The 19,399-nt window shown below is 40.8% G+C and overlaps 1 protein-coding gene across 3 annotated transcripts in view; it reads left to right on the forward strand.

The window, feature by feature from the left end:
• The window catches only part of FBN1 (fibrillin 1), a 4,097,759-nt gene that overhangs the window by 2,880,664 nt on the left and 1,197,696 nt on the right, over positions 1-19,399 (forward strand). For all 3 annotated transcript variants that reach the window (XM_044077620.1, XM_044077621.1, XM_044077622.1), the window contains exon 41: positions 5,095-5,217. In XM_044077620.1, the coding sequence (XP_043933555.1) occupies positions 5,095-5,217 (123 nt within the window). The remainder of the gene's footprint in view (positions 1-5,094; positions 5,218-19,399) is intronic.

Consider the following 19,399-nt stretch of genomic DNA (forward strand, 5'->3'; position numbering starts at 1 on the left):
TAGTAAGGCGACACCCCCTCCTTTTTTGTGGAGTCTGTCAGCTCTGAGGCAGGAGTAGTTTGGGGGTAGAAATTCAGAATCTTTGATATTTGGTTTTAGCCATGTTTCAGTGATGGCGGTAAAATCTGGTGTATGTTGACTTAGCCATGCATGCAGTTGGGGAATTTTCATCACTTTAACGAGTGATTTCTGCAGTTTATCTGAATAGTTACTTAATGTTTCTTCTGTTTCTTCTAGTCTTTTGTTATTTGACTTAGTGAATTCCTCTTGAGCCTTATTTGTTTTAAATAACTCAGTGCATTTGATTTTTTTTTCTGAATTATTGAAAACTGTCTCCTGTACCAGTAGTGAAATGTGAACTGCTTTTGGTTGATCAGATGTGATGTTCTTCCCAGTGAGAGTTTTTCCCCTTTTCTGGTTGATTTTATTCTGCTTTCGCCAAATTTGCTGTTTACCTGCATCCAAACAGTGTACTGACTAGCCAATAACTGACTTTTGCAAAATGATAACCCTTTTTCCTGGCTTTTTTTACGACGTGTATTGCTTTATTTATGTACATAAGTTCATAGGTGTGTACTAGGCTAATGGCCCTGGAGCCCTTACAAGCCTAGCCCATACGATTAACCTGGCATCATGCCACCCGACCTTAGTTCCCAGTGCCTCTGTCGAGTATATCCACTGGAGTGATCCCTGGGGTGAATTTTCTATTTCCCATCCACTCATCAAGATTTTTCTTGAAGAGGGCCAGTGAGGTGCTCTGTTTGACATGTATGGGAAGTCTTTTCCATAGCATGGGCAGTCTCTGGATTAAGAACCTGTCCCTCCAGCAAGTTCTGTTGATTGTGGTAATTAGGTTGAGGTCTCTGGAGCGTGTTCTGTGGAGGGATTGGGATTTCTTTAGATGTACCATTTCTAACAGAGCTGGGTCAAACATGCCTTTGTAAGTCAAGCAGAGATCGCCTCTAAGTAAGAATTATGAGACAGAATAGTTGGAGTTTTTTTGAGTCTGTCCATACAGGACAAGTGTTTAAGGCCTAGGATCCTCTTTGTCAGGTACTTTTGCGGCCTCTGCAGGTGTTGCAGGTGTCTAGTGAGGTACATGCCAAATGGGGCATTGTACTCGATGATTGGCCTAATGAGGGAAGAGTAGAGGGAGACAATGATCTCTTTCTTCCTGGATGCAAAACCCTTAGTAATGAGATGTGCCACATAGAAGGACTTTCTGACTACAGTGGCAATCTAGTGGTCAAAAGTGAGGTTGCTGTGAACCTGTGTTCCCAGATCTCTTATAATGCCTTCTGTGTTCAGTGGACTACCATTGATGTGGTAATTCATGGGAACTGAGTTTTTCCCAAAGGGGATGACGACACATTTTTTGGCATTGAGCTTAAGGCCATGGTTCTGACACCAGTCGTTGGTCTCAGTGAGTCCTTTCTGTAGGCTGTCAACATCACTTGGGGAGTTAATAATGCCTCCCAACTTGCAATTTTGTATGAACTTTGTCAGCCAGAGTTCCTTGATGTTGGCCTGGACTTCTGAGAAGTAGATACCAAACAGGAGAGGACCCAGGACCGATCCCTGTGGGACTCCACTCATGACTGGTCAGCAGTCTGACTTGGAGTCAGCTACTTTCACACTGTGGGTTCTGTCTCTGAGCCAGTTTGCAACCCACCTAGTGATATACGGGCTGATGCCTAGCTTAGTGAGTTTTTCTATGATTCCTGAGTGGAGGATGGTATCAAAGGCCTTGGCCAGATCAAGGTAGGCTGTACGATCCATCATGCCTTCATCCACATCTCAGGTGACTGACTCAAAGAAGTCAACCAAGTTGAGCAGGCATGATCTACCCTTCACAAAACCAAATTATGTGGGATCCAGAGTTTTGAGATTCCTTATATCCTTGTTTATTAGGTCCATGATGATGCGTTTCATAGCTTTGCATATCAGACTTGTCAGGTTAATGGGGTGATAGTTCCAAGGGTCTGTAGTCGCTCCTCTTTTGTGGAGAGGGATGACTATAGCAGTGCGCCATTTGGTAAGGACAAAGCCTGAGGTGAGGCTGTGATTGAACAGGGCTCACAGGTGAGGTGCCAGTTCACTCTGTAGTTCATGTTGAACACAGCCAGGGATATGGTCAGGTCCGATAGAAGCTGTATTCTTGGCCTTGTACAGTGCTGTTTTAACCTGTGCAGCAGTAATACTGGGTGCCTGGCAATCTACTGGTATTGTGATTGGTCCTTTGGGGGGGTAAAGTTGGCACTGAATCTGTCAGCCAATATATTGGCAATATCTGTTGGCTCGGTATAGGAGGTACCATTGTGCAGTAGCTCAGAGCAAATGTGGGTATTGCCGTGGAGATTCTTTATATAACTATAGAAGGCCTTGTGTTTGTCTTTACTGTCTGCTGCAATTCTGTTTCCATAGCTAGCTTTAGTGGATTTGATGAAGGATCTTAACTTTTTGTTGAGGCTGATAAGGGAGTTTTTCCAGTCTTGAGACTTCACCTTATTCCGCATCAGTTTCCTTCTTAGTTTGTTTATGGCAGGAGACCACCAGATTGGCTTCCTTCTTTTGGAGGAGAGAGTCTTGGTTCTATTGGGTATGGCGAGATCCACGCATTTGTGTACGTGTTCATACAGTGCATTGGTGTTTGATTCTGCGGTCATGCAACTATTCTCCATTTGCATGGATGCCGTGAAGTTAGCCACCTCTGTTTTTAAGCCCAAAGTTAGCTTTGGAGAAGTTTTCCATGATAGTTACCTTTGTGGGGTGATGGGGGGGTGGCAGGGATGTGAATTTCTAAGGTGATTAGTTTGTGGTTGGATCTAACCAGGGAGGAGCTGACTATTGGTGTAGAGCAACAGTCACCCATGGTAGTAGTGACCAGGTAAAGGATGTTGCTACCTCTAGTGGGGGTAAGAACGAGCTGGTCCAGGGCATTGGAATGAATGAATTTCAGGAAATGTTGGGCAAGTGCATTAGTACATGAGTAGTTTTCCCAGTTAATGGAGGGGTAGTTAAAGTTGCCCAGTATGAGAGTGTTAGGTTGGACCCTAATATTCTCCAGGGTGCTTAAGAATGTGGAGTGTGAGACTTGGGACATGGTTGGGGACCTAGAACAGGCTACAACCTGAATCAGTGTCTTACCCAATGTTAGCTGCACCTGAAGTATGTCTGATGCGTTATGTTGGGCTACCAGTCTGGAGGTGTGCGGATCTTTTTTGAATATGGAAATACCACCGCCTTTGGAGCTTCGGTCCAAGTTCTGGGGCCAAAAGGTGTGGAATGAGTTATAGCCTGGTAGTGCAGGGGTGCTTTCTGCTGCCTTGAACCAGGTGTCTGTTACAGCACAAATGTCGATGTTCTCCATTTTAAGGAGTGCTATGAGTGAGTGCATTTTGAGATTTAGACTTCTAACGTTGAGCAGCATGGCCTTCAGATTGCATTTGTTTCTAGCTGTTACAGTGGCAATTTGGTCTTTGGAACACCGCCTAAAAAAGGCACTACAGGGGTGGCAAGAGCCTTGCCCAGTATCTGGAAGCCCAGTGGTGACAGATGCAGGCCGTCTTTTGCAAAGCATCAAGGTCTGTCAATCATGTCATCCCAGGCAAACAGATACTGGATCTCCTTAGAATGACACCAGAAGCTTAGCCAATTGTTGAAATCAATCATTTTCTGCTTGTATTGTGGTATCATTCTGGGTGATGGTAGGATGCTGCTCAGGGCTAGGGTCATACCCACCTGGGCTACATAATCCGAGAGCTCCTCCATGTCTCTTTTCATGTAGTCCAGGGAAGTACATCTCAGGTCATTCACACCCACATGTACAATGACATAGTCATATTTGTACCTGTTGTTGAGGGATCTGTGTGCATGCGTTATGTTTCGGATCCTGGCACCTGAGAGGGAGCTGGCTGGTACTTTCTCCTTATTCAACCTAGTGAGTGGGACATCAGTGTGCCTCACTGTCGAGTTACCTATGACTAGTGTGCTGGGCATGCTGTTTTGCCTTAGGGGCTTTGGTTGAGTGGCACACTGTTTAGGAGAGTTATGTGTCTCATGATTAGTGTTGTGTTGTGGTGGTCGAGTGCGTTTCTGCCTTGGAGATCTCTGCTGTTTGGGTAGATTTTTATTGAGAGGCTCTGCAAAGGTGGGTGTGTGGTTTGTGGTTTTATGTGAAGGCAGTGCTGGTGTGTGTTCTGGAGGGTTATGTGTTCCATGTGGTGTGATGCAAGTGTTGACCTTCTTCTCTTGACCAGCTATTCCAGTCTTGGCTGTAGAGTGCGTGGCTTCCAATTTGGACATATAAGTGCATCTCTCGCAAGTCTGAGTGTTGGAGGTAAGAGGAGAGGGTTGTCGGTGTACATGAGGCAGTTGCTACATTGCCTCAGGATGCCCAAGTTCACCAGGTTAATAGGAGAAAGCACAGGGAGCTGACCTTTAGACATGCCTGGAGGAGTGGGCAGCATAGATCACTCAGAACTTGTAGGCACCAAAACTGATGTCTGAGCAAGTATTAAATCACAACAGACAGCAGATATTTTACTGTTGAAGTTCATCTTGCATAAATTGCGATTAATATGAAGGGTAAGGCTCCTGCTGCAGAAGAGGAAGATGAAAAAGGAATTCAGCTATGATCTTGAGACATGGGCAAAAAGGTAGGAACAACTCTGAAATATAGATAATTGGCTGTTTACATAAGCTGCAGGTTACTTAAACTTGAACTGGTATAGCACATTAAGACTGACTGGACTAGAGTTAAAGTAATTTTCTGAATTCTTGTTATAATAATCCTTGCAATGATATTGTTTATAGAGTTTAGCATTTATCAAAACAGGAAATGACAGTTGACAGTTGAAAAAAGGCCTGTTTGGTTACTTGTATAGTGTGTTTGAGCACCCCATCCCACCCCACACACACAGATATACCTCTAAATTTCTGGCTGCCGTTTCAGCTGTTTTGCTACTTGCTAATATTGCAAAACTTCTTCTAGTATGAATGTCATCAGTGATGTAGATTGTCAATAAATATGAATATAATAAATTTGAAAAAATTGCATTTAAATGTAAATCTAACTTTTTTTCACCTTGACAGATGTAAATGAATGTGAAACTCCTGGAATCTGTGGACCTGGAACTTGTTACAATACTGTTGGAAATTACACCTGTATTTGTCCACCTGACTTCATGCAAATCAATGGTGGAAATAACTGTATGGGTAAGTTTTTTTAATACTAAAATATGAAATCAGTTATGTGTAAACTTGGATAGGTCAGTAAACAGCTATAAGAAAACTAGATTGTTCTAGTGTGTTTCCCCAACCACTATGGACAGACACTTGACTATCTGCCTGACTTCATGCAAATCAATTATGGAAATAACTGTATGGTTAAGTTTTTTATACTAAAATATGAAATCACTTATGTGTAAACTTAGATGGGTCAGCAAACAGCCATAATAAAACTAGATTATTCTAGTGTGTTGAACATTTCCTTAGCGACCTACATGCAGAGCTGAGTGTATTTATTATATTTATATATATATATATATATATATGTATATATGTCTATATATATATATATATATATATATAGGTTTACCTTCATATTGTTATAACGGACAATATCGATCACACATTTGGGCAAACCAAATGCGTGAAATTCAATCTTCGACATTCTCAGAAGTTCAAAAATCACAAATCGAACAGCTGATTTGCTGACTTTCGAACTAAAATGTCGAAAGACACATCGTAATGCAGGGGGGTGCACCCCCCCACACCCCTCTACTTTAATATACTAACTCCGAGATCGCACTACAGTGTGGAATGGGATCATTTCCCGATCCCCACTATTGTGCAGTCTGCACCCACAATGTTGAATCTGCAATGAGCGAATGCCAATGTGCAGTCGCCTATTGCACATTCGGACTATTTTTTGTCGAGGTTTTGCAGCTTTGCAAACCTCCTTTCGCACAAAGTGGAGTTGCCCGAGTGTATAACGCACTTATGAAGGTAAACATATATATATATATATATATATATATATATATATATATATATATATATATATGTAGCTGCATTATCCACATAGCATTATAAAAGTGCACGCGCACAACTTGCGTCCTCACACACAAACACACACACAGAACCACTTATAAATTTTTAGACGCAAATTTTCCCAACGCAACACATATACCCCAGGATTTGGAAACATACAATGCACTTTACAATTCTGTTCTAGCAGGCTTGCTCAGTATGTTATTTAGGAGCCATGAAAAGACAGCTCTGCTGCTGCAGTGGTAAGACTGATCAGATTTACAGCACCACAGTGATTGCAGTGGAGAAAGCTCCATGCAAATATAGCAGTTTGGGAAGTGGCTAATGCATATTAACCATCATCGAGAGTGGAATAGCATGGTAGAGCAGTTCAAGAGATGAAAAATATTAGATCCAACACTGTCAGATCCAATCACCCAATCTTCGGATCCAAAACTCTCCAGTCCAAAGGCTTTGGATCTGATTGTTATATCTATCAGTCCTATTTTGCTTTCCTTGAATCCTAGGTCCTTGGATCGAAGCCTGGCACCTTGCATAGAAGTCTTACTCCTAAGTATGTATTCAAGCCCATATCACCTATTCAGTGGTCTATGTTGCTGCAAACCCCTAAGAAAACATTCAAGGCCACAATCCACTACATCCTCCAGGTTCTCCAGAGCTTATCAGGAGTGGATGTGGATAGAATGATGTGAAAATTTGTCACAGCTCAAAATCAGGTTGGGGTCTAACCACCTCCATCCCCTGTTGGATCTGTGAGTCTTCCTGTGACATCCAAAGTTGTTCTATCACCTTCTCTGATTCATCCAGTTGTTTCAGTCCCAGGATCCAAAAACTCAAGAAGTCCGGAGTCAGAGCCAAAAAAGATGTCTTCTTCAGCTGCTGTGGTATCCCTAACTAGCTCCGCTCCAGTACTCTCAGAATGGAACAAGTAGACTCTGATGTTGTCTAATCCATCCCTGCCCTTCGTAGATGTGACCAAGGATCGTTTGGGTCTGGTTCCATCCTCAAGGCAAGGATCCAAGAGTGGTCGAGATCTGCCATTGCTGGCAGCTTCAGTTGTGGCTCGGATAGCTGAGGCTTCTCCAGGTCTGCCTGCCTTTGAAATTGTGAAAGAGCTTTTTCTCTCTCTCTAGAGAACCGCCTTCACATTTTTCGAATCTAACCCCTTTTCTCTCCTCAGCTCGGAGTTAATCAGACATACTCCGCAGGGACAGCCATTCCAACAAGTGTCCAATCAGTTCCAGTATAGGAAGTCCTCCTCTCTTCTGACACATCCACGGAACATCTCACAGAGGAGGTCCATTGGAAGAGAACATGCAAGAGGAGGCATGTAGACTCCCCACTGGAGTCTCTCATTGAGGATGCTGATTTTGATGAAGGGGAAGGGTCCCCAGATCACCACGGGACGACATCTTCTTTGGAGACATTTTAGAGATCCACAGACAAAAAGGTGGCTGCTCTTCCAAAAACCCCTCTCCAGAAGAATTGGTATTTTTGGAAGCTTTTTGTTCTGGTCAGTCTATGTGTTGGGTTAACCCACTGGCAGAAAAACTCATTGATTTAGTTTCCTGACAGGCTTGGAAAGAGCTGGATACTATCAAACCTATCCCAAAAGGACCTGACAAATACTTAACCCTTCCAAAAGACAGACCTCACTGGAGCAAAGCAGTCCTGGTTGATGCTATGGTGGTGGTGGCAGCCACTAAGAAGGAACTAGTAGAACACAGCTCTTCTCTCCATCTGCCATACAGGGAGTCTAGATCATTGGACAGATTTGGAAAGTGAGTCTTTTCCTCAGTGACCTTCGCCCTGAGGTCTCTTAATTATCTGGCACACTTCACGAGACTTCAGAGAGATTTGACCAAAGAGCTTTCAAATACTCTCTCAGAGTCCATGTCTGCAGAGGATTTCAAAAGAACATCCTCACAGCTGGCCACTGTTTTGTCTATGTCACGCACTTCAATGAGGTTGATTTCTTACACATCTGAAGGCACCTCACTAGCGGCTGGTTCAGGGATGTCCCTAAGGAGACATGCCTGGATGCACTGTGTGACTTTGTGTAGCCCTTTAAGATGTCCTTCATCAGTGCCCCCTTTGATGCTACATCCTTATTTGGGTCATCATTAAAATAGATGCATACCCTTGGTGAACAAGAAGGAAAGACTGTCTGCCATGCAAATCATGTTTTCTACCCCTCAATGGACCTTTTCCAGGAATCAAAGAAGTGGTAAGAAAATATGGTTCTGAAAATGTCAGGGACTGTTCCAAGATCTGCATGGGGACAACTCCTCCAGAAGCAGAGAAGGAAGTTCTAATGCAAGATGTTGCCCTTGAGGCAGTGAAGGCATGCAAAGCCAGGGTTTCTGGGATTCCTTTCAGGACAGACCCTTCCAGTGCTCCTGAAGCCCTGTCTGATTGTCCAACTCTGGAGACTGTTGGGGGTGGTGATATCTCTACACCGAGAAGCCTGGACAAGCATAACAGAAGATACCAGGGTGCTAAGAATCATATACAGAGCTTATTTCATTCCATTTTTCCATCTTCCCTTTCACAAAAGGAAGAAACTTACCAATGTTCCACCCAGTCAGAGGAAAGACTAAGCACAAGAAATTCAAAAGCTGCTAGAAAAAAGAGTCATCCAAGAGGTCCCACCAGACCAAGTAGGATTTGGAACTTACTCATGCTTCTTTTTAGTATACAAGAAGACAGGGGACCTCAGAACAATTTTGGATCTGAGCAAATTGAATCAGTATGTAAAGAAGTCAAAGTTCCAAATGGTCACAGTACAGTTCATCCTCCCATTTCTTCACAAGGACGATTAGATGTGCTCAGCGGATTATCAGGATGCATACTATCACATCAAAATAGACAGGTGCTCCCAAAGACACTTATTCTTTCAGCTGGGAGCCACTTACTAACAATTCAGAGCCTTGCCCTTTGGGCTCACCCCCCCCCCCGGCTGTTTACTAAATGCATGGTAGTCATGACTGCTCATCTGAGACTCAAAGGATTCTGAGTGTTTCCATTGCTGGATGACTGGCTCCTTACTGTCCCTCCAGGCATCGTCTTCTACAGTCCAGGGGACTAGTTGCTCCGGATTTGCCAGTCATAGGTTCAGAGGAGGTTATTAGGCTAGCGTCCCTAGAGTCCTTACAAGCATAGCCATGTTAATCCTGAGTCAGTTGTCCCTGATTAAATGAACATAATTCACAGAGAAAGACTGTCATCAACACTGACTACCTCTGTCCATGAGGGACAGGGATGCCACCCCAGGTGAATTTGTGGTCTCTCATCCATTTATCCAGGTTGCGCTTGAATAGTATCATTGAGAAGTTCTGCTTCTCGTGAATTGGACGTTTATTCCAGAGAATCATCAGTCTCTGTTAGATGTATCTGTCTCTTCAGCATGTGTAGTTAATGTCACAGGCTAGGTTAAGGTTCCTAGAACAAGTGACTGTTGTGCCATCTGACTTGTGGATGTGCAGTATTTCCATCACTGCAGGGTCAGAGATTGCCCTGTAAGCCAGGCATAAGTTGCCTGTCAGCAGCCTATACATTACCGAGTACAGTGACAGGGCTTTCAGTCTGTCCATGTAATTCATGGTTTGGAGGCGCTGTATTTTGTTGGTGAGAAACCTCTGTGGTCTCCCCAGCTGCTACAGGTGTCTGATGAGGTGCATGCAGAGGGAAGCATTGTGCTGCATTAATAGTCTGATGAGGGTCAGGTACAATGGAGTTATAATATCCTTAGACCTAGATGTGATGCCCTTACTTATGAGGTGCAGAAAATAGAAGGCTTTCCTTAGCACTGTGGAAACTTGGTGGTCAAAGTTCAGATTGCTATGTACCTGTGTTTCCAGATCTTGCACCACTGGGTTTGAACTTAGTGGGGATACTGTCAATGTTGTAATTAGCAGGGAATTCCACTTTGCCAAAGGGGATAATAATGCACTTTTTTGTGTTTAGTTTTAGACTGTGGCTTCGGCACTAATCATTTGTCTGTATTAGTTCCTCCTGTAATATGTTAACATCATCGAGGGACTTGATGATTGCAACAAATAAGTGAGAAGATGGATACAGATAACCACAGAAGCAGCTAGAAGACTCAAAAGTTTATTGTTTAAGCACTTTTGTCAGAATGTATTACAGACTTCTTCAGAAACACTTAACAAGTAGAATCACACTGTTTAAATATCCCTCCCACACATAAACCCATGACCAAGATAACCAGTCAAAGCTTGACAAAGCATAATAATGTCAGCAATGCATACTATGCAGAGTTAAAAAACTATTCAAGTAATCACACAATAAAAACCATATATGCTATATAGAATAAGAATGCCATTTCAAAACACTGGAAATCGACACGTTGTCATTTAGGCCAGGGGTAGTTATAGGCATTTAGCCTAATCTGCCACTTAAGTTCCCTTAATTCAATGAGGTCATTCCATGGGCCCCCTCTTGTATTTTTTTCTAACTATATCCAAACCAAGAAAACCAAAACAGTGTTCAGGGTGGTCTTAACACATGCTTGGGCAGAGTGTTTTTAAGATTCCCTTTCTTAATATCCAAGACATGTTCATATATTTTTTCTCTAAATTTTCTTTGGGTTTTCCCAACATAAAAACAGGGGCACTGAGAACATTGAACCAAGTAAATAATTCCCACAGAATTACAGTTACAAAAAAAACTTGGTGTGAATTTGCATTTTGTTCACGATAATTACATCCTGTACCATAATAAAAGGACACTGTCTACAAAATCCACATTTATGTGTCCCAAACTTCCTACTAGTGGGAAACATGTAGTCATCCTTATTGGATTCCAATAAATTCTTAAGAGATCTCCCTGTCCTAAACACAATCCTAGGAGTAGTTCCAACAGTATCCAAGTAACCATCAAAAGAAGAAAAAATATTCAAATTTTTTCTCAGAATGTTACATATATGGGAACAGTCAATAGTATAGGTGGTAACAAAGGCATGGGTAAATTCATCACAGTTGTTGCCACCAGGAGATGGAAAGCCCACCCTCTCATCATTATTACTAGATAGTAAGGGGACATATTGACCAATAGCTCTTTTATGTTCAACTTCGGTGTGTATACTCTGTATTATGTTGGGAGGATAACCCCTGGAAATTAACATATTAATAAGTTTACCTGTTTCTGTTTTAAAGGTCTCATCATCTGTCACCATCCTGGTAAGTTGAACCAGTTGTCCCTTTATTATCCCCCTCTTCTCGTGCTCTGAGTGGCAGCTGTCATAATGCAGGAAACTATTAGAAAAAGTGGGCTTTCAATAAATATTGCTAACCAATCTCTGGTTTAACTTGTCTTTAGAAATCTCTACATCCAAATAAGCTATGTTAGTATCATTCCATTGAGAAGTAAACTTCAAAAAAGTAGTGGATTCATTCATATAGTTGATGTATGTTTGCAGTTCATCCCTGGATTTATTCCATACAATAAATAAATCATCCAGGAAATGCAAATAAATATCCCGGGGGGGGTGTGTGTAGCAAATTGCCAAAGAATGTATTTCTTTTCCCTCTGAAGCAGAATTATATTAGCAAAGATGGGACACAAGCTGCCCCCATCGCCACACCTTTTTTCTGCATGAAATATTGACCATCAATAAACAAGAAATTGTTTTTTAACACGAGTTCCATGCAAGTATCCAAACAGTTCATTTAATTGTTAGAAAACTTTTTGCACGCAATGAGAAACTTGTGAAACCATTCAAGTCCAATGTCTTGTGGTATCGCATTAAAAAAGATTCATCACATCAACAGTGCAAAATATCAAATCATCATCATATTTGACCTTTCTAAGTTTTCTAAAAAAATCCCATCAATCTTTAACAATGTGCTCATGTACATCCAATACATTTTTCAACTTCAGGTCAATAAATTTTGCTAGGGGGTGGGTCTTAGAGCTGGCAGCATTTACAGTTGGTCTCATTGATGGGTCCCACAAGTTTTTGTGTATCTTAGGGAGCCTGAAAATAGAGGGAACAACTGGATATTTACCTCCAAAAACTTCCACTCATCTACTGTAATCTGCCTCTGGTCTAACATGTTCTGAAGCAACCAATCAATTCTTGCATAGGAAATGTGTACCATATCCAACAATGTTTCATCATAAAATTCACCCTGGTACAAAAAAGCATGCATTTTATTTAAGTAATCTTCATAATTCATAATCACAACCCCCCACCCTTGTCAGGTTTCATTACCCTCAAGCTCTTGTCATTACATAACTTCCTTAATAGCTCATTCTCAGTAAAGGAAAAGTTGTTAATCTGCATTTTTTTTCTGTAATAATCTAAATTCAAATTTACATAGTTTCTCAAATAATAGCAACGGTGCTGCGGGGGGGGGTTAAAAGTGCTTTTTCTGGTTAAAGTAGAAACTACATTGTCCATTTCCCTATTCTTGAAAAGTATTCTAAAATTAAGCTTCCTTAAAAACAGTTTAAAATCAATCAACAAATTGTTAATTTTTTATCTGGAAGAGGGAACAAAAGTAAACCCTCTGCTCAACATATTCACTAAAGAACTGTCAAAAGTATTTTTAGTGAAGTTGAATAAAGAAAAGTCACCTTGTGTGTTTTTGGTTATCGTTAAAACTGGCATACAATCCCTGGAAATCATGTCACTATTGATGTTATCACTTTCTAGTGCCTGTATTGCCTCGAATTCCTCCAATTCTATTTGCGATCTGTTGAATTCATTTCCTCTGTTGAGTTTATTTATTTTTATTTTTATTTATTATTTTCAGTTTGATTACCGGGGAAGTCCACTGGGCCATAAAGTGCCCGTTTTCAGTGGAGGCCCGGGGAGAAAAGCTCCATAAGCAATACAATACAATAAAGGTTGCTTTATGTTAAAGGTAAAATACATGTATAAAATTCTTACAGTCAGGAAATGCAAATGCATAAAATGTACATCATACGACACAGTTAGATAATAGAGAACACAGTTTACAGGTATTTCGATTCAGTGCAACATGATTCAACTGTCTGTAAGAATCTGAAGTTTTTTTTTTTTGACAATGGCAATACTAATATTTACAATATTTACATACTAGGAGTCAAGTGAGAAATTGTTTAATCAGTGAATGTCAGCTAAGTCTATTTTGAATAGAAATAAAAGCTTGAAGGTAGAGTGGAGCAAGGAGTATAGAGAGCTCAATGGGGAAATTCCCTAGAATTTATGTACGGTGAAAGCAGGAACATTTCCGTTTGGATGACAGGTATAGGAAAAGTTGGGTCTTGAAGGATTCTGAGTTAGGTATAGTCCTAAGTGAAGGAGGAAGATAGTTCCATTTCTTACCTAGAGAGAAAGAGAGAAGTAGCTGGCCAGCGGGACGTTTGGGTTTGTGGATGGAGATTAAGTTTTGGTGTTCAGATCTCAGAGATCTATTTGGGATGTATGGGGGAAGGATGTTTGTTAAGGCTGGGCATTTATATGGGTAGAATATTAATTTGTGAGCGGTGGTTAGTTGGAGATAGTCTAGGTGGTTAGAGAGTTCTAGCCAGTTCAGAGATTGTAGGGTAAGGCAGTGGTGAGTTGAGGTTTTGGATTTAGTGGCAAATTTAGAGATCTTATTATAGCAAATTTCAAGTTTTGAGGTGTTGGAAGAAGACAGATTAGTTAGAAGAGGGGCTCCATATAGTAACGAAGGTAGAAGGTATGTAGTTGCTATAGTATGCCTGGAGGAGTTGGAGAGAAAGCGGTTATTTCTATAGAGCATACCTAACTTTTGGTGGGTTTTCTTTATGTTTTGTTGTATGTGGATATCAAATTTAAGGTGCTCGTCTATGGTAATGCCAAGAAGTTTTGCAGAAGGGACTACTTCTATAGCAGTGTTGGTTTGGCGTAGGACTTTGAAAGCATTTTTGTCAAAAGAGAAAGCCCTGGTGGGAGGGAAAAGTAGTATTTTGGATTTATTAGAGTTGAGGGAGAGATGGTTTTGGTGCATCCAGTTCTCTGTAGTGGAAAATGCTATTTGTGTTTTAGTTAGTATTTCAGGAAGGTTAGAGGTGGCACAGACTAAGGTAGAGTCATCAGCGTATTGGATAACTGTTGTATCAGGGATGACAGTGTGAAGGTTATTAATGAAGATGTTGAAAAGCATGGGTCTGAGGATGGACCCCTGGGGAACACCGGTAGGTGTAGGCAAGAAGGAGGAAGTAGAGTTCTTCCATCTGACAGCTTGAGATCTTTCTGATAGGTAACTGGAGAACCAGGATAGAGTGGTAGGGGAGAGATTAAGGTTGGCGAGATGATAGAGAAGGTGTTTATGGGAGATGGTGTCAAAAGCTTTAGAGAGATCTAGCAGTACTGTGGATACTAGTAGTCCAGAATCTTGGGCTCGATTGACTGTTTCTAGGAAGGCTAGTAAGGCAGTTATGGTGCTGTGGCCAGGGCGGAAGCCGTGTTGGGTAGGTGTTAGGAGGTGATTCTGAATTAAGAAAGGCATAAGTTGGTGGTGGACACATTTTTCTAAAATTTTTGATATTGGAGAGAGTAGGGCAGTGGGGTGGAAATTGGAAATATTGTTGTTTTTGCCTCCTTTGTGAAGAGGTAGAATGTAGGCTGAATGCCAGAGTTTGGGTACATACGACTCTTTTAAGGATCTGTTAATTAGGATACTGATTGGGAGAGCAATACCTTCAGCAGCACATTTGAGGAAGGAGGAGGGTATGTTGTCAGGGGCATTAGAGCATGGCTTTAGTTTGGATATGAGCCTTTTTATAAAAATGGTTGAAACTGGTTTGAGCTGGAAATTAAGAGGATAGTTGTTAGGGTTGTTGGGTGTTGCTGAAACAGAGTTGGGTAGATTATTTTTAGGGAAACTTTTGGTTAGTTTAGCTATGGATTCTCTAAAGAAAGTGTTGAAGTGAGAGCTCAGCTCCATGTCAGTTAAACTAGGGTCAGGGCAGGGATTATTCCTGGACCCTGGATGAAGAAGGGAATTAACTGACTTCCAGAATTGTTTTGAGTTCTTATTATTGTTGGTTTGCAGTTTATTATAGTAGTTTTTTTTTGTCTAAGATGATTAGTTTTTTACTTGGTTGCGGAGTTGGGTGTATTGGAGCAAGGTAAAAGATGTTTTATTTTTCTGGTAAAGCTTCCAGGATTTGTCCCTGTGATGCATGATTTGTTTTGTTTCTTTGGACAGCCAAGGAGCAGAATTGGCTTTGACTCGTTTGTTTCTTAGAGGGGCTAGGGAGTTAAGAGTATTTAGGAAGACAGAGTTAAAATGTTCTACAGCATTGTCAACGGGAAGAGTATTTAGGATTTGCCAGTTAATTTGTTTAAAAATATTGGAGAAAATTGTGGGGTTGAAGTTGCTAAGATTACGAGTTTGAATGTATGGTGTTGATATTGAGTGGAGTTTGCTGAGCGAAGAATGAAAGCAGGGAGATGGTCACTAAAGGTGTCAGGGATAGTGCCAGAGAGAATTATTTTGTTTGGATGGGAGACTAGAATCCAGTCTAAGATGGATCCAGGGGGTGGTTTTTGTTAGGACGAGTTGTTGAGAGGATTACTTGGGTGAAGTTGTAGAGGTTAATGGATAGGGAGGGGGAAGGCGTGTTGATTTTATTCCAATCAATATTAACGTCGCCTAGAATGTAGGTTTCATATTTTATTTCAGTAGAGGCCCAGTGAAGAATATTTTTGAGGGTAGAGATGTTGTCGCCTGGGGAGATATATAAGGAAATAATGCAGATATTCTTATGTTTATTCAATTGTAGGAGGCTTGCTGTTAGTTCAGAATTTTTGAATTGTGGGGTTGGGATTTGAAGAGGGATTAGGGAGAGAAGGTTAGAGTAGATTAGAGCAGAGCCTCCACCTTTTTTATTTAATCGGTCACTTCTGTGGATGTTGAAACCCGGAGGTAAATTTTCAGAGTCAGCAATATGGGGTTTTAGCCAGGTTTCGGAGATGGCTAAGATGTCAGGTTGGTTGTGGTTAATCCAAGCTTGTACTTGGTGTACTTTGTTGTTAAGGCTCTGGGCATTGATAGTGAAGAACTTAAGAGTGTTAAGAGAGAGAGCAGAAGAAGGAGGGGAAGGGAGGAAAGGGTTATTTGTAGTAGGAGAAGTAGGGGGAGGGGGGAGGAGTTGTTTGTAATGAGGCAGGGGCCGGGGTTGGGATGGATATCTCCAGATAAGGCTAAGACATTACAGGAGAGAACTTTTAGCCTTTTAGGTTTGTATAGTTGGAAGTTGTTTGGGGCTAGCAATAGTTTATGAGAGAAAAATTTTGTTGTGGTGGAGAAGTGTTTGGGATGGAATAGGTGCAGTAGGTTAGGTGGAATAAGAGTGGAGGATATGGAGTGGAAGTGAGTGAATAGAAGAGGTTGCAGGTGAGTGCAAGGGATTGTTTGAGTAGAAGGAAGACATGGTTGGTTTGAAAACGCTGCTTCTGTTGGTTCCTTATCCTCTATGAATGTCTCGGAAAATTTTGAAAAGCAGGGGCGATATTTTCATATACACTGTCACTTCCTGCTTCTTTGGTGTTTCCATTATGAGCATCAGAGGGGGAACTGATTTGGTTGCTAGGTTTTGGATAAGCAACCCCTTTCAGGTAATCAACTCTCTCTCTTTCTAATTTCTTTTCCTTCCTAGCCAAAATGCTAGAAATCGATTTGTCTGTGGAAGAAAACTTGTTATAAAATTTACCCTGGTACTGTTCAAACAATAAATCGTTGGTAATTACCCCCTCAAGGGTGTTAGCTTCTACCATAAGTTCCTCAGTCTGGTAGTCATTATATTTCATTAGTATTTCTAACAACTCACACCCCTGTCGATCAAAAAGCTCAAGCAATTCACGATGCAGGGGGGGGGGATCAGCCACAAGTCCATTAGGATATTTCCAGTGTCAAGACCCTTTAGGCACTCTATGCACAGCTATTCATTCACCGAAATCGTTATTCTCAACTTGTAGTTTTTTTCATTTTAAATAATTTTTCTTCCAGAATGTCAATGGACTGTGAAAAAGTATAGTTGTCAGAGGTAGTATTTTTGTTAAACTGTAGCCCTTGTTTCAACCAAACACCAAAATTGAAATTGTTACCATTCCTTTCATCTGATCCATTCACAAGAATCCTTGGTGTAAGTCTAAGCTCATTATCAGACACAAAAGTAGTGACATTACTGCCAGTTCTCTTTCCTGGAGGGATAGTTGCAGCCTGGGATTCTGTTTCAAGGCTCAGTCCAACCTTTGCTGCTAGAATGGAGACTTTCTGGGTAAGTTGTTGAACAAGCTGGGTGAGTAGCCCAACACTAGTAGTTAAGTCCTTCATGTTGCTCACTAATTGGGAACCAGTACCAGCAGTTTCCGCTACCAGAGACATCTTCACAAACAATAGAACCAACAAATAAGTGACAAGCTGGATACAGATAACCACAGAAGCAGCTAGGAGACTCAGAAGTTTATTGTTTAAGCACTTTCGTCAGAATGTATCACAGACTTCTTCAGAAACACTTAACAAATAGAGTCACACTGTTGAAATATCCCTCCCACGCATAAACACATGACCAAGTTAACCAAGCAAAGCTTGATAAAGCATAATAATGTCAGCAATACATACTATGCAAAGGTCAAAAACTATTCAAATAATCACACAATAAAAAACATATATGCTATATAGAATAAGAGAGCACCAAAAGAGGGGGATAATAAAGGGGCAACTGGTTCGACTTACCAGGATAGTGACAGATGATGAGACCTTTAAAACAGAAGCAGGTAAACTTATTGATATGTTCATTTTCAGGGGTTATCCCCCCAACATAACACAGGGTATAGGCACCAAAGCTGAACATAAAAGAGCTATTGGTCAATATGTCCCCTTACTGTCTAGTAGTAATGATGAGAGGGTGAGCTTTTCATCTCCTGGTGGCAGCAACTGTGATGAATTTACCCATGCCTTTGTTACCACCTATACCATTGATTGTTCCCATATATGTAACATTCTGAGAAAGAATTGGAATATTTTTTCTTCTTTTGATGGTTACTTGGATACTGTTGGAACTACTCCTAAGACTGTGTTTAGGAGAGGGAGATCACTTAAGAATTTATTGCAGTTCAATAAGGATGACCACATGTTTCCCACTAGTAGGAAGTTTGGGACACATAAATGTGGATTTTTGTAGACAATGTCCTTTTATTACATAGGGCATCTACTGGTGCAACAACTGTGATGAATTTACCCATGCCTTTGTTCCCACCTATACCATTGATTGTTCCCATATATGTAACATTCTGAGAAAAAATTGGAATATTGTTTCTTCTTTTGATGGTTACTTGGATACTGTTGGAACTACTCCTAGGATTGTGTTTAGGAGAGGGAGATCACTTAAGAATTTATTGGAATCCAATAAGGATGACAACATGTTTCCCACTAGTAGGAAGTTTGGTACACATAAATGTGGATTTTGTAGACAATGTTCTTTTATTATGTAGGGTGTAATTATTGTGAACAAAATGCAAACTCACACCAAGTTTTTTTGTAACTGTAACTCTGTGAGAATTATTTATTTGGCTCAGTGTTCTCAGTGTCCCTGTTTTTATGTTGGGAAAACCCAAAGAAAATTTAGAGAAAGAATATATGAACATGTCTTGGATATTAAGAAAGGGAATCTTAAAAATGCCCTGGCCAAGCATGTGTTAGTGCACCCTGAATCCTGTTTTGTTTTTGTGGTTTGGATATAGTTAGAAAAAATACAAGAGGGGGCCCATGGAATGACCTCATTGAATTAAGGGAATTTAAGTGGCAGATTAGGCTAAATGCCTATAACTACCCTGGCCTAAATAAGAACATGTCTATTTCCAGTGTTATGAAATTGCATTCTTATTCTATATAGCATATATGTTTTTTATTGTGTGATTATTTGAATAGTTTTTTAACTTTGCATAGTATGTATTGCTGACATTTTCACAGCAAAGACAGACCCCAAACGGCATGAAGAGAAAAAAACTACAGCCCAGCACAGCAAAAGAAGACTGTGCGGTGTCAGTAGAGTTGAATAAAGGTATTTTAAACCTTTCAAACTATGTACTGACCGAATCACATCTGTCCCTGTTGGGAAAAGGGCTGAAATGTATTCCCAGTGCTTGTGAAGACCTAGTAAGTGCTTTAACTGATTTAAAGTTGCTTGTGAGGACTTTAAACCTCAAGTTACTGTTTAAGAATGCTTCTCAAACAAATGATTTGATTTGTAAGAAACATAGCACTTTTGTACATATTAGTAATTCTGTAATTACTGCCTTTCATAATATGTGTGATTGTGAAATTAGGCAAGTGTATGATTCTAACTTGAAAAGAAAGCATTG

This window comes from Protopterus annectens, chromosome 7.part0 (assembly GCF_019279795.1).
Source record: "Protopterus annectens isolate FY-2018-M chromosome 7.part0, PAN1.0, whole genome shotgun sequence".
In the NCBI taxonomy this organism is placed as follows: domain Eukaryota; kingdom Metazoa; phylum Chordata; order Ceratodontiformes; family Protopteridae; genus Protopterus; species Protopterus annectens.